The 25,000-nt window shown below is 42.7% G+C and overlaps 2 protein-coding genes and 1 non-coding gene across 3 annotated transcripts in view; all 3 read left to right on the forward strand.

Moving 5' to 3' along the window:
• Nucleotides 1-1,160: 1,160 nt before the first annotated feature.
• Nucleotides 1,161-14,030, forward strand: BORCS7 (BLOC-1 related complex subunit 7). Its single transcript, XM_002756565.7, has 5 exons — nt 1,161-1,328; nt 9,983-10,045; nt 10,148-10,191; nt 11,729-11,749; nt 12,437-14,030. The coding sequence occupies exons 1-5, from the start codon at nt 1,191-1,193 to the stop codon at nt 12,486-12,488; spliced, it is 318 nt and encodes a 105-aa protein (XP_002756611.1). The 5' UTR covers nt 1,161-1,190; the 3' UTR covers nt 12,489-14,030.
• A 3,557-nt stretch (nt 14,031-17,587) lies between these two features.
• LOC118146513 (U6 spliceosomal RNA) lies at nt 17,588-17,691 on the forward strand. The gene has a single exon (XR_004732373.1). It is a non-coding gene; the product is annotated as a U6 spliceosomal RNA (small nuclear RNA).
• Nucleotides 17,692-19,153: 1,462 nt separating this feature from the next.
• The window catches only part of AS3MT (arsenite methyltransferase), a 32,325-nt gene continuing 26,478 nt past the window's right edge, over nt 19,154-25,000 (forward strand). The window contains 7 exon segments of the mRNA XM_078346861.1: nt 19,154-19,258; nt 19,333-19,492; nt 19,670-19,892; nt 20,871-21,021; nt 21,512-21,648; nt 22,919-22,947; nt 22,950-22,984. Of these exon segments, the coding sequence (XP_078202987.1) occupies nt 19,154-19,258; nt 19,333-19,492; nt 19,670-19,892; nt 20,871-21,021; nt 21,512-21,648; nt 22,919-22,947; nt 22,950-22,984 (840 nt within the window).

The following is a 25,000-nucleotide window of genomic DNA, read 5'->3' on the forward strand; positions in this document are numbered from 1 at the left end:
TGTTCTTCCTTCTTTGTTTAAAGGCCTGTCTACCTCATCAGCCTGGAAGCTCCATGGAGACAAGAACTGTATCTCATTTCTTTTTCTATCCCCAGCCTAGTACCATGTCTGGTATTTATTTCATGAAATGTTTGTTAAAATTGAATGGAATGAGGCCAGGTGCAGTGGCTCACACCTGTAATCCCAGCATTTCGGGAGCCCAAGGCCGGTGGATCACTGGAGGTCAGGAATTTGAGACCAGCCTGGCCAACATGGTGAAACCCTGTCTCTACTAAAAATACAAAAATTAGCCAGGCCTGGTGGTGGGCACCTGTAGTCCCAGCTACTCGGGAGGCTGAGGCAGGAGAATCACTTGAACTTGGAAGGCGGAGGTTGTGGTGAGCCGAGGTCGTGCCATTGCACTCCAGTCTGGGTAACAACAACGAAACTCCGTCTCAAAAATAAAATAAAATAAAATGAGACAAGTTATTGTTATGTCACCTAGGCTGCTAATATTGAACTCCCGGCCTCAAGCAATCCTTCTGCCTCGGCCTCTCAAAGTGCTGGAACTACAGGCGTGAGCCACCGTGCCCAGCCTGTTTCAATTAAAGAAAAAAAAAAAGGCCTACAGAGCAAGACTCTGTCTAAGGAAAAAAAAAAAATGGAATGATACTCTCATAACCCCTTGGAAACATTATTACTTCTGTTAACAGATGAGGAATGTAAGACCCAGAGGCTGAGTAATTTGCAGCCACACACTGCTAAATGGTAACATTGGGACTGTAATCCAAGCCTTCTGATTCTTTTTATTCATTTTTTTTTTTTTTTTAAGAGATAGGGTGTCACTACGTTGCCCAGGCTGGTCTGGAACTCCCAGGCTTGTGATTCTCCTGGGCTGGGCCTCCCAAAGTGCTGGAATTACAGGCGTGAGCCACCATGCCCTGCGGCAGGCTTTCTGATTCTAAACCATAGATTCAGTGAAACTGCTCTCCATCCCCTCCAGAGATCTTTGCCTGGACCCAGTTTTCCTCAGGATGTCAATGAATAGTTCATTAGAATTTAGTGAGCAAAGGTCAATCTCCATCAGGCGCATGCGTGCCTTAATTTTCCCACGGACGAGGTGAGACACCTCCTCTTTTCCTTCCGCTTTGCCTGTATTTTGGCCCCGGCGACTCGCCGTCGCCGTGCGGAGACGTTCGCTAGTTGCAGTGATGGCTACTGGAACGCCGGATTCTCAAGCGCGATTCGGTCAGTCCGTGAAGGGGCTTCTCACAGAGAAGGTGACCACCTGTGGTACTGACGTAATCGCGCTCACCAAGCAGGTGCTGAAGGGCTCCCGGAGCTCTGAGGTGAGCTGGGAGTGGACTCTCCCGGCCTGATAGTCCGGGTAGTCGCAGGCTCTCGGTGCTGTGGGAGGGATGTCATGTTGCATCCTGGGAGTTGTAGGCCATGAAGTACTCGCTAAGTGTAGGTCTAGTTCGCGGAGGCGTGTGTTCCATTACGGGGTGTGTAGTCTCTTTGGTTAGAGATTGTGCGTGAGGGTGGAGGGAAGAAATGATGCCATGGGAATCTGTGCTTTTATACAGAGAGAGCTGCTGCACTGCCCACGAGCCAGTGTTCCCAACCGGTTCCTCATTTGTTTCTCCGAGTTACCTGCAGTGAAGATTGGTTCCTTTCAGCCAGTTCCGCGTGGTTTGTCCCCAGCATCTCGGATTCCTTTCACACATTTGTGCATCACCTGTCTATGGATTTATTCTTTCCTGATTTGTTTTTCTGGCCACTTCTTGATTTTCTGTTTCATAGATTAGCTTTCTCCTTTCCCTTGTTTTCTCCCTTCCATCCTCTGGCTGGTTCCATGAATGGAATTATTTGATGGCTTTTCTTAACCAGAAAGCTTTGTATGTGTGCACCCTGTCTCTATCCAAAAACAGACCTAGCCATTGAACTCCTGGATATTCACCCCAGAGAAATGAAAGTATATGGCCACACAAATGTTTACACATCCTCGTAGCACATTTATTTTTGATAGCACCAAACTGGAAACAACCCCAGTGCCCATTGACTGGTGAATAGATAAATGAAATGGGTCAATGACGTAGCCATTCCACTCCTAGGTGTTTACTCAAGAGAAATGAAAACATAGGTTCATCAATTTGTTAGATAAAGCAACTACCTACATAACATATCATCTAAGATTTCCAGTTTGGGTTTCTTTCAACTCTAACATCTTGAATATCTGTAAAAGCAATCTGAGCACAGCATCGTTTTACATTTCTGTAGTGGCTCATAACTGTAGTCCCAGCACTTTGGGAGGCCGAGGTGGGTGGATAATATGAGGTCAGGAGTTTGAGACCAGCCTGGCCAACGTGGCAAAACCCTGTCTCTGCTAAAAATACAAAAATTAGCTGGGCGTGGTGGTGCGTGTGCCTGTAGTCTCTGCTACTCGGGAGGCCGAGGCAGGAGAAACGCTTGAACCCCGGAGATGGAGGTTGCAGTGAGCTGAGATTGTGCCACTGCACTCTAGCCTGGGTGACGGAGCAAGATTCTGTCTCAAAAACAAACAAACAAAACTCAACACAAGTACTCATTGTTAGTGAGTGTTTCCTGTTTTCAACTTAGTTTTATAGCACCTGTTTCTGTTTTTTAACTCATATTTCATCAGTTTCCATGTTATTTTATTAAGTTACATAGTTGTAGTGCAAGCTTAGTATGTCCGCAAGTCTTTGGATTGTATATGAATGTTCATAGCAGCTTTACTTATATTGGTTTGGAGCAGTAGACTTCTCTTTACAAAATTGGCTTCAATGCATTGTCTAGGTTTTATTGATAGTGGCTACAAGAAACAATTGTATGAAGAAGGTGTTTGCATTTATCACAACACTATTGTTGAAATCGCCAACGTGATAATCCCAAATATGCTTTGTTGGGGGTCCCACATGTTATGCTCTTTTTAGGATTCAGTATCAAAGGAAAGTTTATGTTGAAAGATTATGTTGCCTTTTACCAAATAATAAGAATTTTGCAACTCATTGTGTTTCACTTTTTGCCTTGGTTGTACAGAAGTTCCTATGTCAGTTTTAGTTGTAGACATAGTTCCTTCTCTTTTTCATTTTAAATTCTGTTTCTGTTTTTCAAAATATATATGTATATATGTGTACATAAACATAGTTTGGTATAAATTGTCTTGAATCTTTGTGGAGGGAATGGTATAAATATATAAATTTTGGTTAGGTGCCGTGGCTCATGCCTGTAATCCCAGCACTTTGGGAGGCTGAGGTGGGTGGATATCTTGAGGTCAGTTGTTCAAGACCAGCCTGGTCAAGATGGCAAAACTGTCTCTACTAAAAATATGAACATTAGCCAGGCATAGTGGTATGCGCTTGTAATCCCAGCTACTTGGGAGGCTGAGGCAGGAGAATTACTTGAACCCAGGAGGTGGAGGTTGCAGTGAGCCAAGATTGTGCCACTGCACTCCAGCTTGGGTGACGGAGAACAAGACCCTGTCTCAAAAAAAAAAAATATGTGTGTGTGTAGGGGGGTGGCTAGCTGGTGTTTATAGTTAACAACCTGTAAATATTGAACCTATTCATCATCATAATAAACATTACATTTATTTAGCATTTTATATGTGCTGACACTACTGTCTTTTTTGCAGTTCAATTCATGAAGTCTTTAGAATGACTAATAAAGGGAGTACTTTTCTTACATAGAGGATACAGAGAGGAATTTAACTTGTTCACACCTAGCAGGGAAGGAGAACTAGGATTCAAACCTAGGCATACTGGTTCTAGGCTTGGATACTACCTCTTATGTGGTCCTAGCTGGATTAAAAGGCCAAAAAGCCACCGTGCCACCAGTGACCTCCCTGATTGCCTTGCTGCTTCCCATTCCTCTTCCTTACGTACTTTTCACCTGGGCTTCTTCTGAGTAAATTTAGATTGGATGCTCAGTAAGTGGTGTGGATTGAATTAAGCTGAAATCAGTCCAGCTTTCTGAGACAGGGTTGACATATCATTTCTCACTTCTCTAGACTTCGTCTTTTCTTTTCTCTTATTCATTATTTTTATAGACATCATCTTTTTATTGGATCTCCTGCATGGCACTTATCGCATACCATACCATCTTTTTCTACGGTTACTTACGTAATTTTGCTCTTTACTAGACTCAGGTTATTGGAGTATCTTACTGATTTTCAATTCCTCTTAGCCTATAAAGTATTGCTTCTTGAGCAGTCTCCACACAGTTGTTTTGTTTGATTAAGAATTTTCATGTGTAAAACATTCATTCCACAGTATTCATTTAACAAATAGTAGGTGTCTGGTATGTGCCAGGAACTGTTTTCTAGGTACAAGGGATAAACAAAAGTAAATCCCTGTACTTAGGACATTTATATTTTAATGAAGAGACAGGCAATAAACAAATGAAACAAAAAAATTAGGTGGTGGTAAATCCTATGAAGAAAAAATAATCTAGGAATAGAGAGTGATGAAAGGGTTAATCTTTTTTGTTTGTTTGAGATAGAGGAGAAGTCTTTTTCATGCTCTCTAGCTCTGTTGCCTCAGGCTAGAGTGCAGTAGTGTGATCTAGCTCACTGGAACCTCCACCTCCTGGGTGCAGAGTTCAACTGACTCTTATGTCTCAGCCTCCCAAGTAGCTGGGATTATAGGTGCTTGCCACCATGCCCAGCTAAGTTCTGTGTGTTAAGTAGAGATGGGGTTTCATCATCTTGGCCAGGCTGGTCTCCAACTCCTGACCTCAAGTGATCCTTGTGCCTTGGACCCCCAAAGTGCTGGGATTACAAATGTGAGCCACCACGCCCAGCCAGAAGGGTTAATCTTAAATAGATGATCAGGGAAGGCCTCTGGGGAGAGAGGCTGTGAGGAGAAACACCATTTCCCCACAGCACAATGAGTGGGTATGACCAATAGGCTCTTGCATGCCTGTGCTTCTGCTCCTCCATTTGAGTTGTGTGCCTAGTGAGGGTCCATTGTGTTTTTTTCTCAACGTCATGTGTGTGTGGGCTGAGCGCAGTGGCTCATGCCTGTAAGCTTAACACTTTGGAATGCTGGAGGCAAGATTGCTCAGGAGTTGGAGACCAGCCTGGGCCACATAGGAATATCCTGTTTCTTTAAAGAAAGAAAAAAAAAGAATGAAAAAATGTTAAAATGTGTGACTGACACTTATGCTTACGTTGCAACTACATAATTTAATGAAATAATATGAAAAATTATGATATATGAGTACCAAAAAAGAGGGTAGCTATTGCTGTGAAAATGAAGGTGAAAATCAGAAACACTTGTTGAAGATGAGTAGCTAAGACAAATTGTTCTTGAGTTAATTATGAACAAGTTAATGGTAAAAGCCTGGGAGAAAAATTTGTAGAACTCTAAAAAGATTCCGTAGTGAAGGTTGTTTTACAGATGTATTCAAGATGTTCTTCCTTTTTATTTTTTATTTTTTGAAATGGAGTCTCGCTCTGTTGCCCAGGCTGGAGTGCAGTAACACGATCTCGGCTCACTGCAACCTTGGCCTCCCAGGTTCAAGCGATTCTCCTGTCTCAGCCTCCTGAGTAGCTGGGACTACAGGCACCTGCCACCACACCTGGCTAATATTTGTATTTTTAGTAGAGACCACCTTATTGGCCAAGCTGGTCTTGAACTCCAGACCTTGTGATCCTCCTGCCTCAGTCGCCCAAAGTGCTAGGATTACAGGCATGAGCCACCGTGCCCGACCAATGTTCTTCCATTTTAATGAAAGCAAAGCTAGAAATCCCAGATGGTGTGTTATGTGTCTGGTTGGCTTATGTAGGAAAGTGATGCCGATTGCCAATGAATATATCAAGGAAAGGCCTTGGCGTTACATGACAACAGCCCATGCATCAAGGCAGCCACAACTCCCATCGAGACTGTTTTCTAAATGTCTCACAAATCCTGTTTGTTTCTGTTTTTCTCCACCGCTTCTGTGTTTCAGGCCATCCTTGTTGCTTGCTTGGAGTCCTGCCGTGTCCTCCTGACCAATCTCTCTGCCGCATTCCCCACTCTAGTCCACCTGTTTACCGCATTTCTAAAACAGAAAAATGGATCATGTCATTTTCTTCTAAAATTATACACACAAGATGAATTCTAAACCCTAACTTTTTTTTTCTCATGCAAACTGACTAAACCCTAACTTTTAAGTTTCAGATTAGAAGTCTCTTCTTTTAGGAACCCTTCCTGAACACCTACCCCTGTAATCGGTTAGATACTCCTGCCCCACTCTGTGCTCCCGGAGCAGCCAGTGCTTCCCCATCAGCACTTACCATAAGGTGATTTAAGTGCTTGTGTCTCCTTTGTACCCCCTCCAGATTGTGAGCTCTGTTATCACACTTAACTAGAGTATGGGCATCTGTTAAACACTCAATAAATATTTGTTGAATGAATAAGTGAATGAAATAGATTCTGTTAGAACCTCCCCTTTTTTTTCCTGCCATTGGTTTATAAGTCACCATCTCCCATCTATAGGCGTTTGAAGTTTTCCCTTAAAAGTAGCCGTAGGAGGAACAGGCACTTCATAATTGTTGGTGGGAACACAAAGTGGTACAGCCTTAAAGGAGAGGAATTTGGGAATATGTAGCAAAATTCAAACCCCACAATCACAATCACAGCCTTTGAGTCTATCCCAAACATATGCTGGCAAAAAGATGCAAAGATATGGATATCTGTAACAGTAAAAGCTGTGACATAAGATATAAGATATGAGAATTTTTTGGATCACTACTTACTTTGGGGAAAGACTGGGAACAGCTCCCAAATCTCTCAGCACCCCCAGCAGAGAACTGATTGAATAATCTTTTTTTTTTTTTTTGACCGAGTCTTACTCTGTCACCCAGCCTGGAGTGCAGTGGTGTGATCTTGGCTCTCTGCAACCTCTACCTCCTGGGTTTAGGCGATTCTTCTACCCCAGCCTCCCAAGTAGCTGCGACTACAGGTGTGTGCCACCATGCCCGGCTAATTTTATTTTATTTTTAGTAGAGACGGGGTTTCACAATCTTGGCCAGGCTGGTCTCGAATTCCTGACCTCGTGATCTACACGCCTGTGCTGGGATTACAGGTGTGAGCCACCGCACGCGGCCTGATTGAATAATCTTATGGTCACCTATAGAATGTGGTACTCTACAGTTGTAAAAGAGCAGTGGGTTCAATAAGAGATAGCAGTTGAATAGGAGATTCAATATGTATTGCTGGAGATAACCCTCAGGGATCTATTGCAGTGAAAATAGCAAGGTGTAGGCTGGGCGCTGTGGCTCATGCTTGTAATCCCAGCACTTTGGAAAGCCGAGGTGGGCCACTCACTTGAGCCCAGGAGTTTAAGACCAGCTTGGGCAACATGTGAAACCTCGTTATTACAAAAAATACAAAAAATTATCTGGGCATGGTGGTGTGCACCTGTAGTCCCAGCTACTCTGGAGGTTGAGGTGGAAGGATCACCTGAGCCTGGGAGGTTGAGGCTTCAGTGAGCAGTGATGGTGCCACTGCACTCAGCCTGGGTGACAGAGTGGCCGGGTGCGGTGGCTCACGCCTGTAATCCCAGCACTTTGGGAGGCCGAGGCGGGTGGATCACGAGGTCAAGAGATCGAGACCATCCTGGTCAACATGGCGAAACCCTGTCTCTACTAAAAATACAAAACATTAGCTGGGCATGGTGACACGTGCCTGTAATCCCAGCTACTCAGGAGGCTGAGAGGCAGGAGAATTGCCTGGACCCAGGAGGCCGAGGTTGCCGTGAGCCGAGATCGCACCATGGCACTCCAGTCCGGGTAACAAGAGCGAAACTCCGTCTCAAAAAAAAAAAAAAAAAAAAAAAAAAAAATATATATATATATATATATATATACATATATATATATAGAGAGAGAGAGAGAGAGAGAGTATGTGCAAGGTGTGAACAAGTACACATAGTATGTTACATTTTAAGTAGGAAGGTTGTATGGGGGAAAATAAATACATGTGTCCTTTGTTTAAAAAGGAACATTGGAAAGAAAACCCCAAAACTAATAAAAATAGTTATGTATGGGGCCCTGCATGGTGGCTCACGCCTATAATCCCAGCACTCTGGGAGGCTGAGGCATGTAGATCACCTGATATCGGGAGTTTGAGACCAGCCTGGACAACACCGTGAAACCTCATCTCTACCGAAAATACAAAAATTAGCTGGGCATGGTGGTGTGTACCTATAATCCCAACTACTCTGGAGGCTGAGGCAGGAGAATTGCTTGAATCCAGGATGTTGAGGTTGCAAAGAGCCAAAATCACTTCACCACACTCCAGCCTGGGTGACAGAGTGAGACCCTGTCTCAAAAAAATGAAAATAAAAAAATAGCTATGCATGTGGGGGAGAGAACAGGGAAAGAAAGGGACATAGATGGAAAGTCCTATTTTATTGTTTTGACTTTAGGAGTCCAGAAAGGTTTACTAACTTTAAAACTTAAAAATAAAGTTGCCCTGGGTTGGGGAAGGAATCTGGCAGTCCTAGTTACTCTAGGAAAGTCACACCACCGTTTTCACCAGTCTTCCTGACCCAAGAGAACAGGGAAGGACTGGTAGGAGACACATAACAGCGGCTCCTTTTACTTGGTGGGATTTAGGTATGCCAGGAGCAGGGTGCAGTATTAGGCCAGAAATTTCTGCTGGTTTCTGCCTTCCTCTCAGTGCTAATGCACTCAGCTCTGTCTTGACTGTAGGCTGCTCAGCTGAATCTGAGCTCTGCTTTTCTTTCTTGGTCTCAGGACCCATTCAACTCAGTGACTTCATTAAATTCTGCCTGCACATTTCTCCTTTCTTTTCTTTTTCTTTCTTTTATTTTTTTGAAACAGAGAGTCACTTTGTTGCCAGGCTTGAGTGCAATGGTACGATGTCAGCTCACTGCAACCTCTGCCTCCCAGGTTCAAGCGATTCTCCTGCCTTAGCCTCCCAAGTAGCTGGGAATACAGGTGTGTGCTACCACACCTGGCTAATTTTTGTACTTTTAGTAGAGGGGTTTTGCCATATTGGCCAGGCTGATCTTGAACTGACCTCAGGTGATCTGCCCGCCTTGGCTTCCGAAAAGGCTGGGATTACAGGCATGTGCCACCGTGCCCAGCCATCTCCTTTCTCTTCTTTTTCCCAGCCCTGTCTGGCCATCTTTTATGGAGTGATTCCCCATTTTAAGCCCTGAGCTTCTTCTCATGGCTTCCCCTGCCCCCACCCCCGACTGTTTCCCTTATTATTTTTCTTTCTGTGTTTTTGAGACAGGGTCTTGCTTTGTCGCCCAAGCTGCAGTGCAGTGGTGCGATCTTGGATCACTGCAACATTTGCCTCTTGGGTTCAAGCAGTTCTCCCACCTCAGCCTCCCAAGTAGCTGGGATTATAAGCACGCGCCACCACGCCTGGCTAACTTATATTTTTTTGGTAGAGATGGGGTTTCACAACGTTGCCCAGGCTGGTCTCAAACTCCTGACCTCAAGTGATCTGCCCACCTCGTCTTCCCAAACTGCTGGGATTACAGGCATGAGCCACTGCACCCGGCCTTCCCTTACTCCGTTTCTAAACAGCTATATTCCTCTGTCCTTTTCAGCTGCCTTCTAACTCTTGCTCCTTTATCACTCTCAAGCCACCCCAAATCTCAAATCTGCCTTTAAAGATCAGGAGTCATGTTCTCTCACTGGACTTGTAGAGCCAAACTTTTTCGCAGACTTCTCTTAGCACTTAATGAATACACTGTGCCAACAGCTCAGCAGTTAGGAAGCCCTTGATTTCTCAGGCCTTTGGAACAGATGTCGAGTCCATGCCAGAACTGCCATAGTGCCAGTGAAATGAATTTTCGACATGAGCCAACAGAAAATTATTCTCCATTACATTTTGAGTGCTTGTGGTTGTATAGGGTGGAAGAGTGGGAGAGGAGAGAGGGTTGTGGTGTAACAGCTGCAGAGAGAAGATTACAGGAAGTTTGGGAATTTTGATTATTACCATTTACTTTTGTCTTCCAGCTGCTAGGTCAGGCAGCTCGAAACATGGTACTACAGGAAGATGCCATCTTGCACTCAGAAGATGTAAGAAACAACTTTTTTACAAAAATGATTTGGGTTTTATGTGTATAGTTTGTAGGGCCGCAGGGAGGTGGAATATTCTATTTCTTCTCTCTTTTTATGCAGAGTTTAAGGAAGATGGCAATCATAACAACACATCTTCAATACCAGTGAGTATGCCGCCTCCAGCAACTATTCACTGCAAAATTGTTAACCCCAGGCAGCTTTCATGGCCTTTGTGCTTTAGCGCTTTCCTATGGAGGCCAGAGTGGGAGTAAAGGTGGGGGTGGCCAAGGATGACTTTTCTCCATGGCTGAGATGCCTGAGACTACAGAAGAAGTGGGGATAAGGGATGAGAATCAGGAGCAGAGTCCACCTTTTATGAACCTCCCCATGTTAAATTGAGAGCTCCTCACAGAGAGACTGTAAACCCCCTAAAGGAAGGGCCCATGCCAGGACCATGCTAGCACTGTACTTTGCACCAATGAGGCAGTTAGTCAGTATTTGTTGACTGACTGTACCCAAGGTCTCTCCTGGGAAGTCGGCTCCTCTACTAGGAAATCAAGTGTAATGTACCTGCATTTTACATAGTATGTAGGTAATTGTGGCACTTGCTACATGTAAATCATGTAAGGAATTTTGAAATACAAGAGACCCCCTTCTCCATTAGAATTTGCTTTTCGTCCTATTTCCTGTTGTTTTACATTTTATGTACTCGATATTATATTTATGTACTTATTAGAAATATATGGTTAGGGTCAGGCACGGTGGCTAACATCTGTAATCCCAGCACTTTGGGAGGCCGAGGAGGGCAGATCACCTGAGGTCAGGAGTTCAAGACCAGCCTAGCCAACATGGCAAAACCCCATGTCTACTAAAAATACAAAAAATTAACTGGGTGTGGTGACGGGCGCATGTAATTCCTGCTACTCAGGAGGCTGAGGCATGAGAATTGCTTGAACTCAGGAGGTGGAGGTTGCAGTGAGTGGAGTGAAACTCCTTCTCCAAAAAGAAAAAAATGAGGCTGAGCGTGGTGGCTTATGCCTGTAATTCCAGCACTTTGGGAGGCCAAGGCCGCCCAATCACCTGAGGTCAGGAGTTTGAGACCAGCCTGGCCAACATGGTGAAACCCCGTCTCTACTAAACATACAAAAATTAGCTGGGCATGGTGGGACACACCTGTAATCTCAGCTACTGGGGAGGCTGAGGCAGGAGAATTGCTTGAATCCAGGAGACGGAAGTTGCAGTGAGCCGAGATTGGTCACCACTGCCCTCCAGCCTGGCCGACAGAGCAAGACTCTCTCAAAAGAAAGAGAGAGAAAGAGGAATTTCACTCTTTGATATTTAAATAGCTAATGTTTGTCATAGTCATTCTTTGGGTATCTACATATTAGGTATGTGACCATTTGATTCCATATATGCAGACTAATTTTAAGCCATGCATATAGTTTGTTGGACCACATTTCTCACTCTGGAAGAGTGTCACTATCTGTTTAGGTTTAGAATCCATCTTTTCAGCAGCTCTGCACTTAGATAGGGATCTCTGTTCAATAGCACAATCTTAGGATAGGATGGACAGAAATACGGAATGTGACATAAACTGAAATTTCTTCTGCATGTACTGCATGTATCTGGTCATAAATGAAACTTCTACTAGTTCACTAGATTTTCTTAATGTCTATTTTCCTCTTTCCTTTTCTGATTTAGGCAAGAAGCTATTCAGAAGAAGTAAGTAACCTCAAAGGTAGAGGAGTAAGGAACCAACTGAAGCAGGCTGGGGGAAATTAGACTGCTGGGTCCAGGATCAATACAAAACTCTGGTTGACATATGCCCTCAAATTGAAATACTCTCTGGGATACTCACTTGGGGTTTAAAGAATACAGCATATTTCAAAGGCATGCAGTAACTCAACTCACTGCTCTTAATAGTAAAGCTTTCCAAAAGTTACAGGGTATAGAGACCAACCTGAAGGAATAGAGTGGTAATATTCATTAAGCAGAGTAAATGTGCAAAAGCCATTAAACAGCCTTGTTTTTCAAAATGGGTTAAATTTGTCCCTTGCAATATTACTTACATTACTAATTGGTTTTACAAACCTGCAAACCTTTCTTCAGACTTTAGACACTTCTGGGACCCAACTGGACCAGTATAAATTTTGATTTACATGCAGCAATATTTATGCATTAAAGTACAGATAGCTTGTATAGGACAGGTGTAGGGGCTGGCTCATACCTGTAATCCTAGGACTTCGGAAGGCTGAGCCTGAAGGATTGCTTGAGCCCTGAGTTCAAGATTGCCTTATGCAGCATAGCGAGACCCTGTCTGTAATGAAAAAAACTTTTTTAAAAGTAGTTTTTACAAAGATGTCTTTATTGCTCATTCCAATTAAACCCTGTCTCTATTCTAATTTCTAGTGTTGAACAGTCATCAGATCTACAGGACCAGCTGAATCATCTATTGAAATAAAATGACATGTAAGAGTGCTGTAGCACTCCTTTGCCTAATGCTGAGGAGTAAATACCTTCACAACCGTTGTGCTCTGGGTTTGGTTTTCTATTTTCTTCTCCAAAGTTAAGTTAGAAAAGTTTTGTGTTGATGCACAGTTTCTCCTAAAAAGAAGCGAGGTGGTTGCATTTTGGAAGCACTTCTTGAATTGGACTAACCCATGCTCTTATTGAATTTTTTCAGCTGCTTTGTTTAGTTCAGTATTAAAGCAAAATTAAAAGAGATTTCCCTTGGAACTTTTAATATGTCAAAAGCTATATTGTTAGGCCAGGCACGGTGGCTCACGTCTCTAATCCCAGCATTTTGGGAGGCCGAGGCCAGCAGATCACAAGATCAGGAGTTCAAGATCAGCCTGACCACTATGGTGAAACCCTGTCTCAACTAAAAAAAATAAAAGGCTGTATTGTCTACATTGCAGTACTTAAGGAAATATTGAGTAATGTTTTAAATTCAGAAATAGAGCTTCTATTATAAACACAAGAATGATTTTTTTTCTCTCATTCATTAAGGAAATACCTTAATTTCATGGTCATATAATGGTGATAAGTAATACCTGATTGTTTCCTTTTCTGTTCTAATAACTCAGAGGAGATACGTGTTTTATTTGTGATAGCAAATTCCTAAATGAACATTAGGCAAATGGTATCATTGTCAGGCCAGCTGCTGCCTCTTGCCTTGACCTGCATTCCTAGGATTTCTTTGTTGTTGTAATTCTTGATTAAGTGACCTTGGCTTTCATTTTGTAATTTTTCTAATCATCAGCACATTCACTTGTATGACGTTACTGCCAACGATGAAGGTAGTTGAATTATTATAGTGATTGCAGCGTAGGGTTGTGCCATGGTGAAGACTTTGATGTTTATCTGTGTTCATTGGATCTATCTTTTAAAATGACATTACCATGAATCTCTTGTCAAACTTGAGTATCTTTGTTTGAATTTAAAATGGGACTGTATATTGTTCCAGTTAGGTCTTCATTTACTGAGGGATTGAGAGAAATCTGACATAAGAAAATATTGTTTTCACTGCAAGAACAAAGAGGAAGTAACTGAATCCAACGTAGTTCATATTGTTATTGTCCAATCATCAAGTTGACTAAGCATATCAGATTACATTTAGTTCCCACATATGGATATTAATTTAAGGTTAAAAAGCTAGATATGAAGGATCGGAAAAGGCATTAATTTATGTATTAATTCTATGAACATGTATTAATAATTACAGTGTTGTTAAACACAGATTGACTCAATTTACCTTTGAAAAGAAAGACCACTCATTTAGTAAACAAAGCTAAGTCCAGTCATTACAAGAAGCATAGAAGTACTTAAGCTGGAAAAAATTAAAATGAAGGGATGGTCTAAGTTTTCTTCATGCTGGAACAAATATTAAAGCAGCAGTGATTGCTTACTTTGTATGTGATAAAATAGTAATACCTTTCACAATCAAACTTTTAATAATAAATATAAGGTAAAATTTACATTACCTTAATAAATAATGAAAACATATTTGTACTGAATTTAATCAACTCTAGAGAACATCATAACAAAATACAAGAAAGAAAAGTAGCCAGAAATGTGAGAACAGGTGGAAATGTATACATAATCTGATGGTTTGTTTTTAATAGAAATAAACAACATACATAGAATTAAACGGTGATCAACAACATGGAAAAAATACTTCACTAAGTAACATCTACATTGCAGAGGATGTGCTGGAAGATAATATTTTTAAAATAACCAATGTCCAAATGCCATGCAAGAAAATGAATGCGGTAAACCAAAGCAGAAAAGAAAAGAATCATGCTTTAAATCTCTGTATTAGGGATAGGGTGGAAATATTTTTGTTTTTTTAAAGGGATATATAGTTAGAATTTAGAAAGAAATCAAAATGGAAATAATAAAACTAAGCACGAATGACACAAATTAGAAAAAAAAATTAGTTCTTATAGATTAAATTGGTAAAGTGTTGCCATAAAAGTACAAATTGGTAAATTCGTCATTGAATAGGCAATATTGAAAATCAATTAGATTTGAAAAAGAGTTCTCAGTTTGCTGCTAAAAGTTTGATTGATATATGCCCAGCTCCTTATAAAGATAGAAAATTACAAAACTGACACTTACAGGAGAATATTCCAGATTGGTTATGAGAAATAACCCACAAATTAAGAATAACCAGTAAAAATAGCATTAGCTCGTGAAAGCTTTTGTGAAACGTTTCTAAACTGTCAAAGAACATATACTCCCAAAATATAGAAAATGATCATAAGACACTAACTCATTTAATGAAGTAAACGGGATTTTCATTTTAAAAAATAAAATGATGTGAGAAAGATGATATAATATAGTTGATTTTTTATGGATATAGATGCAAAAATCTGAATAAAATCTTAGAAAACTGAAAAGAGAAATACTTTAAATAATTGCCCATGTAATTCCAGAATTACAAAGTTGATGTAATAGTTACAAAACACATTACACAAATAAGAAATAATAAAATCTTTTATCACTATAATATATACCAAAAAGGCATTTCAAATACACTTTCTATTTCAAAGAAACTAAAAAATAATAATAAAGAATTTTTTAAAGGGTATGTTTTAGAACCCAACATAATATTTGATGAAGCAGAGTCATATAACCCCAGAATATTAGAGCTGTATGGGGCCTTAAAAGTTATTTAATTCTGGCCCCATCTTTTACAGATGAAAAAACACAGCCAGGAAGATGAAATAACACAGCCAGGAAGATGAAATGACTTACCCAAGGTCACTGAGCTTGATGGTACGTCTATTTGACTATTAGTCTAGTTACCTATTACCTGTTAGTTTCCTTATGCATAGAAACAAAGGTGCCACCTGTCATTTCAAGTCTTTAACATAATACTGAAGAGCTCTTAGAAAAGGATCTTGGCAGTAACTGAATCCCATCCATTTACCCTTGCTTCTGCATTTCACGTGAGCCGTCATCCAGCCATTCATCTGGCTTCTGCTTCCAATATTTGGGGAACCCTTTACTTAGGGGTGCTGATCCTTTTGGAAATCTCTACTTCTTGAAAGATGGTTCTGTGTAGTGAACCAAAATCTGCCTTTCTGGACCATCCTGGAATTGTCATGCCAGTAGCTTCCAAGATAGAATGTGTGACGATGTGCACAGGTCTCCATTGAAGGATAGGGAAGAAAATTTCTATGTATGTTAATTTTTTATCTTACAAAAAAAGTAGCTTTTGCTAATATTTAAAATACAGCTTGATATGAGAATCCTAATTTGTTCTACCTAGTATACAGATATATAGCATTCCTGTCATTCAGCAGGGGTGATAGTAAAACAAAAAACCCCACAAAACTTGTGGTGAGCCACTGACCAATCAGAATGAATGATGGTCACAGTCTGTTCCAAAATTAGCTGGCACACCAGACACCATGAAGGAAAATTGAGAATAACTCAATTTAAGTTGACAGTGGTTTGTTTTATTGCAGTTTATCTGTGTATGGTTAGGTAGATTTAAGGATTGTCAGCCAGGTGTGGTGCCTCATGCCTGTAATCCCAGCATTTTGGGAGGCTGAGGCGGGCGGATCACCTGAGATCAGGAGTTTGAGACCAGCCTGGCCAACATGGTGAAACCCCATCTCTACAAAAAATACAAAAACAATTAGGCAGGCATGGTGGTGCATGTCTGTCATCCCAGCTACTCAGGAGGCTGAGGCAGGAGAATTTCTTGAACCCAGGAGGCAGAGGTTGCAGTGAGCCGAGATCATGCCATTACACTCCAGCCTGGGCAACAAGAGTGAAACTCCGTCTCAAAAAAAAAAAAAAGGATTGTCAAATGAGTCTTGTCAGAAACCCATAAATTGAAGATAACAGAACAAGCACAAGAAAAAAATGATAGAGCCCTTTCCTTGACCTCTCACTAATCTGCCCTTTTAAGATGATACCATTTTAACTATTAGAAGGTAACTGCCTTTCTAAAGGAACTCATTTTATGAAGAGAATATTTTGAAAACTAATATTTAGGAGCATTTTCACCATTCTATGATTGCCCAAAAACTAAGTGATACTTATATAAACACTAAATTTTATATACACATAATAGTTGGAAATACTCCAACCTGTAAAAATATTTCAGCAAGGCTGGGCGTGGTGGCTCACGCCTGTAATCCCAGCACTTTGGGAGGCCATGGTGGGCAGATCACGAGGTCAGGAGTTCCAGACCAGACAAGCCTGACCAACGTGGTGAAACCCTGTCTCTTAAAAAAAAAAGAAATTTCAAGGGCTGGGCGAAGTGGCTCACGCCTGTAATCCCAGCACTTTGGGAGGCCGAGACGGGTGGATCACGAGGTCAAGAGATCAAGACCATCCTGGTCAACATGGTGAAACCCCGTCTCTACTAAAAATACAAAAAATTAGCTGGGCACGGTGGCGCGTGCCTGTAATCCCAGCTACTCGGGAGGCTGACGCAAGAGAATTGCCTGAACCCAGGAGGCGGAGGTTGCGGTGAGCCGAGATAGCGCCATTGCACTCCAGCCTGGGTAACAAGAGCGAAACTCCGTCTCAAAAAAAAAAAAAAAAATTTCAACAGGAATTGTTTTCATGGGTTTAATTTGTTAAAAATATAAAAGGCACCACCTTTCTGTTAATTTGTAACCACTAATTGACATCAGGGAAAATGAAAATTTACTAGCTGGATATCAACCAGATTTTTGTATTATTGGCAGTTGAGATTCAAAAATGAATAAAGGAGTCCACTTCTTCCATTTAGATATCCTTTCACTTGGATCTCCCTGTCTCCTTATTTTCCTAATGAATAGAAATGATTATTACAAGCTGGGCATGGTGGATCACACCTGTAGTCCCAGCTACTGGGGAGGCTGAGGCGGGAGAATGGCTTGAGGCCAGAGTTCAAGGATCCAGAGGTGATTGCTCAGTGATGCTAAGCCTGGGCCACAGAGTGAGACCCTGTTTCTAAATTTTTTTTTTTTAATTTAAAGTAAAAAGAGAAATGCTTCTTATAACCACAAAAGGAAGTAAGATACACACCTATAAGTAAAAATAAATAATTAAAAAATACTTTCAGCAGCACATGTATTACAATTGGAACAATACAGAGAACATTTGCATGGTTCCTGCGCAAGGATGACATGCAGATTCGTGAAGCATTCCATATTAAAAACAAACAAACTTCCAGGCCCGGTGTGGTGGCTCATTCCTGTAATCCAAACGTTTTGGGAGGCCGAGGTGGGTGGATCACTTGAGCCCAGGAGTTGGAGACCAGCCTGTGCAGCATAGCGAAATCTAATCTCTACAGAAAGATACAAAAATTAGCCAAGTGTGGTGGTGCACGCCTGTAATCCAAGGTACCTGGAAGGCTGAGCGGGGAGGATTACTTGAGCCGGGAGTTTCAGTCTGGGTGACAGAGACAGACCGTTTAAAAAAAAATTAAAAAAATTTCTGGAAGATGAAGTGACAATACCTAGAAAATACATGTGAATTAACCAAAATTTACTGTAGGTAAAAATGAATTTAGCAAAGTTGGTTTCCTAAATACAACCCAAAGTAGAGCTACATGCTGTAATAGTTCCATCTACCTGACATTTCTAGAAAAGGCAGAACTGTAGGGAGGGAAAATATCTGTGGTTGCGCAGGAGCTGAGGGTGGGAAGAGGGAATTTACTACAAAGAGGCACGAAGAAACTTGTGGGGGCAGGGCTATTTTGGTTTCTGTTATGATGATGTGTATGTATACGTTTGTCAGAATTCACAGAACGGCTCACTGAAGAAAGATGGGGCCGGGTGCGGTGGCTCACGCCTGTAATCCCAGCCCTTTGGGAGGCGGAGGCGGGTGGATCACCAGGTCAGGAGATTGAGACCATCCTGGCCAACGTGGTGAAACCCCGACTCTACTAAAAATACAAAAATTAGCTGAGCATGGTGGCATGTGCCTGTAATCTCAGGCTGTAATTGGCAGGCCGAGGCAGGAGAATCACTTATACCCAGAAGGCGGAGGGTGCAGTGAGCCGAGATCGCTCGCAGCATTGCACTCCAGCCTAGCGACAGAGAGACTCCGTCTCAAAAAAAAAAAAAAAAAAAGGAAAGATGGATTTTACAGAATGTGAATTATATCTCAATAAATCTGACTTTAAAAAACAGATCTAGAGGCAAGGTGCGGTGGTTAGCGCCTGTAATCCCAGCACTTTGGGAGGTGGAGGCGGTGGATCACCTGAGGTTGGGAGTTTGAGACCAGCCTGACCAACATGGCGAAACCCCGTCTCTACAGAAAATAAAAAAAATTAAAAAAAAAAAAAAAAAGCCAGGCGTGGTGGTGCAAGTCTGTAACCCCAGCTACTGGGGAGGTGGTTCGCGCCTGTAATCCCAGCTACTCGGGAGAATCGCTTGAACTCGGCTGGCGGCGGAGGTTGCGATGAGCTGAGATCGCGTCTTTGCACCCCAGCCTGGGCAACAAGAGTGAAGAGTGAAACTGTCTCAAAGAAACAAAAAACAAAGAAAACCAGATGGAGAAAAGGTGATTCCATTCCCAAAAGGGGAGGGGGGAAGATCATTATATAGGTTAGTGTTCATTTAAGTCAGAGTACGAGATTTATCCCTGAAAATCACAGCGGAGGGATTAAGCGGGATGCTGGAGTGGGCCAGGCGGGTGGGAGCTGCCAGCCTGGGCGAGGCCTGGGCACTGGAGCTGGCTGCAGGAACCCGCCTTCTGGAGTCCCAGGCTGAGGAGACAGTGAGTGCCCGTCCCGCCCCGGGTCCCCACTGCAGACCTCCTACAGGCCCTCAGCCCCTTCCCTGGGCCCCCAGCCAGGCGGGAGCTCGAGCGCGAGCTCCTCCCCAGAGCTGCTTCTCGATACCTTGGTCCTCCCCGCACCCCTGGACCCACTGCCTGCCCCTTGCTGGCCCCCTCTCACGTGCCTGTCCCTCAGCACCCTCTTCCTTTCAGCTACCATTCCCTCTCCCGACAGTGGCTGCCCCCCGCGAGGACACTGAGATCCAGAAGGACGTGCAGGTGAGAGCTGTAGGGCCTGGGTTGGCCCAAGTGGAGCCAAGGCTGATGGAAGTCCGGCCTGCCCATGCCCTGTCCCCTGGGACCCCTGGAGTCAGGGCAGGGTCTAGGCTTCGACCTTTGCAGGGAACTGAGGTCCACCAAGTGGAGGTGGAGGTGGTGACGGAGCCCTCGCGCTGCAGTCACAGCTGTTCTCCCTGCTCCTCACTCCACTGTCGACGCTGGGTCAGACCTACTACGGGCGGGTGCTGAAGAAATCGGCAGACCTCCAGACCAATGCCTGTGTCACCACAGCCAGGCCGGTCCCCAAGCACATCCGGGAAGCCTTGCAAAATGTACACGAAGAAATAGCCCTAAGGTAGAGTGCCCCGCGCTGTCCCCAGGAAGACCCCAAACTGCAGTTTGCCCAAAAGATAATGATAAAGGTCACTAGGAAATTAACCCGTAGCCACCAACTCATCCAGCTTGTCTTGTCTATTGTAAAAATCCTAAATCTCAGCACCCATCATCTTACTGCTCTAAGAACCTCCGATGAATCTGGGCGCGCTAGTGAGCTTGTAGTCCCAAAGGTCCTCGCGAGGAGGCAGAGGATCACGTGAATCCAGAAGTTCCAGGCTGGAGTGTGCGATCCAGGATGTGAATAGCCACTGCACTCCATACCTATGGAACAGAAACCTTACATCTCTTCCTTAATAACTAGCACAGTCCTGGGCCTGAATTAGAAGCTCAGCTAATGCCTAAATGTATTTATTGAACACATTATTTTATTTGTTTATTTTTTGAGACGAAGTTTCACTCTGTTGCTTAGGCTGGAGTGCAGTGGCGCCATCTCAGCTCACTGCAACCTCTGCCTCCTAGGTTCAAAAGATTCTTCTGCCTCAGCCTCCTGAATAGCTGGGGTTACAGGCACCTGCTACTATGCCTGGCTGATTTTTTTTATGTGTTTTTAGTAGAGACAGGGTTTCATCATATTGGCCAGGCTGGTCTCAAACTCCTTGCCTCAAGTGATCTGCCTGCCTCGACCTCCCAAAGTGCTGGGATTACAGGCATGAGCCACCACACTCAGCCTGAACACATTATTTTAGATGGCTTATGAAGTCTTAGTGCCTAGCACATGCTCAGTAATACTGTGGTAAAGCAGATAAAGTCCCAGCCTTCATGGACGTCAGTTTAGTAGAGACTAAACAACAAAACAGAAGTATGAGTGAGTGGAAGGAAGGAAGGAAGGAAGGAAGGAAAGGAGGGAGGGAGGAAGGAAGAAGGGAAGTATGTATAAGATTTAGTGGTTTCAAGTCTTCTAGTCTCCAGGGGAAAATATGTGTTTTCCATTTCCCAGGTATTATGGCTGTGGTCTGGTGATCCCTGAGCATCTAGAAAACTGCTGGATTTTGGATCTGGGTATCGGAAGTGGCAGAGATTGCTATGTACTTAGCCAGCTGGTTGGTGAAAAGGGACGTGTGACTGGAATAGACATGACTAAAGGCCAGGTGAGGCAATAACTTGGAAGACAAGGAGGAAAAGATTCTCAAAAGCGTTCTTTGAGAAATGAAGTTCTTTTCTTCATGGCTCTTCAAGAATAATTTAAGAAAGCCTCTAGTTAGCAATGCTCATTTGTGCCACTAGTGCTTCCTGTCTTGGAAGCTGATAATTTAGACAAGTAGAGGCCCTTCTGGGCAAACACAAGAGTCGGAGGTTTGCTCTGACATGAATATCGTGATGACAGAGTGTACTTTGATCTTTCCCTTCTTCCTGCCACCTATCCCGAAAGATTTTGTTATTGAATGAGGAGTTTATTCAAGCAAAACTGCACGGGCAGCAGGGACTTTGTGTCCCAGGCTATAGTATAGCCTACATGTCCACAAGAATCTTGTATATTTATCCAAAATAATCTAGGAGAAGTATGCAATAGGAAAAGTTTTAGGGAAAAGTAGTATTTTTTTTCAAAATGTTGTCAAAACTATATTTTTCTTCCTTTAGGTGGAAGTGGCTGAAAAGTATCTTGACTATCACATGGAAAAATATGGCTTCCAGTCATCTCATATGACTTTTATTCATGGCTGCATCGAGAAGTTGGGACAGGCTGGAATCAAGAATGAGAGCTATGATATTATTGTGTAGTTCTATATTCTTACTGTTATGAGTATAGCCCATTTTTTTATTTTTAATTTAAAACATTTTTTTGAGATGGACTCTTGCTCTGTTGCCCAGGCTGGAGTGCAGTGGCCCAATCTCAGCTCACTGTAACCTCTGCCTCCCAGGTTCAAGTGATTCTCCTGCCTCAGCCTCCCAAGTAGCTGGGATTACAGGCACATGCTACCACACCCAGGTACTATTTTAAATCTTTTCTTTTTTTTTTTTTAGTAGAGAGAAGGTTTCACCATGTTGGCGAGGATGGTCTCAAACTCCTGACCTCAGGTGATCCACCAACTTTGGCCTCCTAAAGTGCTTGGATTATAGGTGTGAACCACCACACCCAGCCCTCATTTCCTTTTGAACACACAGATGTCACTACTACTATTTGCTGAACTGACTTTCATTTAGTGTTAGACTAAGCTCATGGCTTACTAATGGGAGAGAGCTAGTTTGAGCTGCTGGAGCCCACCAAACACAATAGACCAAGAAAGAACTTACTTGAAACTTAACCACAAACTAATGAACCCAAAAGACCAGCAGGACCACTAAGTTTGCTCATACAATACATGGTGCCCTGTTATCTTTCATAATTCTTCCATGGCAAATGATAAGGATACTGTTTCCTTTTTTCCCTCAAGCTGTTATTGTCAAATTGTGCCCAGGTGACAGCCGTAAGAAAGCTGCATTTGAGGAACGCAGCCGGTTTCCATGGGGCATCAGAAATGCCTTCTATAGTAGGCATCTGGTCCGAGTTTTCATCTTGTTACCTAGTGAACATCAGGACAGAAATAAGAATCTGGTCCGAGTTTTCATCTTGCTACCTAGTGACCATCAGGACAGAAATAAGAATCTGGTCCGAGTTTTCATCTTGTTACCTAGTGAACATCAGGACAGAAATAAGAATCTGGTCCGAGTTTTCATCTTGCTACCTAGTGACCATCAGGACAGAAATAAGAATCTGGTCCGAGTTTTCATCTTGTTACCTAGTGAACATCAGGACAGAAATAAGAATCATGTCTGATATTTTTTTTCTGCACATTCAGACTTGCTAAGAATTTATTGAGATTTTAAACACTCTGTCTGTGATCTTGGGGAAAAGGTTAGTTGATGGCATTAGGAAGAGAGGAGGGAAGCAGGGAGAATGGGGTAGCTTTGAACAGAAAGGTGGGAGCCACCTTTAGGGTCTAAAAGGACTTGCAGATTTTTGAGTATCGTGAAGATTTGCTCGACATTTCATTTGTTCTCTTTTAGATCAAACTGTGTTATTAATCTTGTGCCTGATAACAAGTGCTGCAGGAGGCACACTGGGTGCTGAAGGTGAGGAGAGTGAGATCGATTACCTTTGAACATCAGTGAGAGCTGACGGGTTCAGTCTTGTTTCCCCCGCGAACTGAGAGCTCAAACTCTCTTAATTTATCCATTGAATGAAAAAGGTATGGCAAAAGGGGGAAGGGACAGGAATACCCTGGATATGGATTACTTTCCCTCTCAGGTTGCAAGAGGTAGTAAATCCGAAGTGACAATTGTCACTGCATGTGTTAGGTATTTGCTTTCTTGACTGTCTCTCTTCCTATTTGCTGCTATACATGATCCTAGAATAGCATCTGTGGAGCTGTAGGAATCTTTGCACTAACTACTAATGATTGCTTTGAATAAACTCTCTTCTAGCATGTACAGTGTTTCTCAGGGCTTCTTACTTCTTATCTGTCATGATTTCAGATCTTTGGGAAATTACAGAAGATGGAACTTTTACATTAACTACTTTCTTTCTTTCTTTTTTTTTTGAGACAGGGTCTTGCTCCGTCACCAAGGCTGGAGTACATTGGCATGATCTTGGTTCACTGCAACCTCTGCCTCCCGCAATGCTTCTGCCTCAGCCTCCTGAGTAGCTGGGATTACAGGCACACACTACCTGGCTAATTTTGGTATTTTTAGTAGAGATGGGGTTTCACCATGTTGGTCAGGCTGGTCTCAAACTCCTGACCTTGTGATCCACCCGCCTTGGCCTCCCAAAGTCCTGGGATTACAGACATGAGCCACCATACCTGGCCCTACATTAACTACTTTCTAAAAGGAAACCTTGCAGGAGCTCCACAGCCTTCATTGTATCATGAGATGTGTATCTTCATGATAGAAGATGAAAGATTCTGCTGGGCACGGTAGCTTACTCCTGTAATTCCAGCACTGCGGGAGGCCAAGGTGGGTGGATCACCTGAGGTCAGGAGTTTGAGCCTGGCCAATATGGTGAAACCCTGTCTCTACTAAAACTACAAAAATTAGCTGAGTGTGGTGGCGTGCACCTATAATCCCAGCTCCTCAGGAGGCTGTGGTAGGAGAATCACTTGAACCCAGGAGGCAGAGGTTGCAGTGAGCCAAGATCTCACCACTGCACTCCAGCCTGGGAGACAGAGCGAGATTCCATCTTAAAAAAAAAAAAAAAAGATTCTAGCTGGGTGGATAGTACATGCCTGTACTCCCAGCTGCTTGTATGGAATTTGTGTCCAGCCTGGGCAATATAGTGAGACGCGTATCTCTAAAAAAATTTTTTTAATTAAAAATATGTTTTTGAGATATTTGTTTTACAAAGCTGTCATAGAACTCAAATACAAATACCTATGTAGAAATGATTTAATGATTTAGTGATGTCTTTGTTAGTATGCCATTTTATAGACCAGTTCACTATCTCCACCAAAAATGTACTTCTAAAAGGTAGAGGCCAGGCTCGGTGGCTCAGGCCTGTAATCCCAGCACTTTGGGAGCCTGTGGTGGATGGATCATGAGCTCAGGAGGTCGAGACCGTCCTAGCCAACATGATGAAACCCCATCTCTACTAAAAATACAAAAAACAAAATTAGGCGAGTGAGGTGGTAAGCACCTGTAATCCCAGCTACTGGGGAGGCTGAGGCAGGAGAATCACTTGAACCAGAGAGTCAGAGGTTGCAGTGAGCCAAGATTGTGCTGCTGAACTCCAGCCTGGTGACAGAATGAGACTCTGTCTCAAAAAAAAAAAAAAAAGGTAGAAACACTATTGTAGAATCTAGATCTCCAGGTTTCCAAATTTTTGAAATTAGCTAAATAAAATGTTAAGTTCCTGATCACTCATTTGCTTTACGTTTTAAGGACAATATTTTAAAGATAAAATGTGTTGTTATAAAAGTAAATAACATTACAAAAAGTTATATTTTTTAATAGAAATGGAGTGTTGCTGTCACCCAGGCTGGAGTGCAGTGTCACTATAATACCTCACTGCAGCTTCTAACTCCTGGGCTCAAACGATCCTCTTGAGTAGCTAGGATTCCAGGCACATGCCACCATGCCCAGCTAATTTTTTTT

This window comes from Callithrix jacchus, chromosome 12 (assembly GCF_049354715.1).
Source record: "Callithrix jacchus isolate 240 chromosome 12, calJac240_pri, whole genome shotgun sequence".
NCBI classification, from domain to species: Eukaryota; Metazoa; Chordata; class Mammalia; order Primates; family Cebidae; genus Callithrix; species Callithrix jacchus.

Bases quoted from the DNA above. Each gene is read 5' to 3' on its own strand.
- BORCS7 (XM_002756565.7), top strand. From the start codon at position 1,191: ATGGCTACTGGAACGCCGGATTCTCAAGCGCGATTCGGTCAGTCCGTG. The intron at 10,046-10,147 runs GTAAGAAACAAC...CTTTTTATGCAG, and splicing joins CCATCTTGCACTCAGAAGAT to AGTTTAAGGAAGATGGCAAT. The intron at 10,192-11,728 runs GTGAGTATGCCG...TTTCTGATTTAG, and splicing joins ACAACACATCTTCAATACCA to GCAAGAAGCTATTCAGAAGA.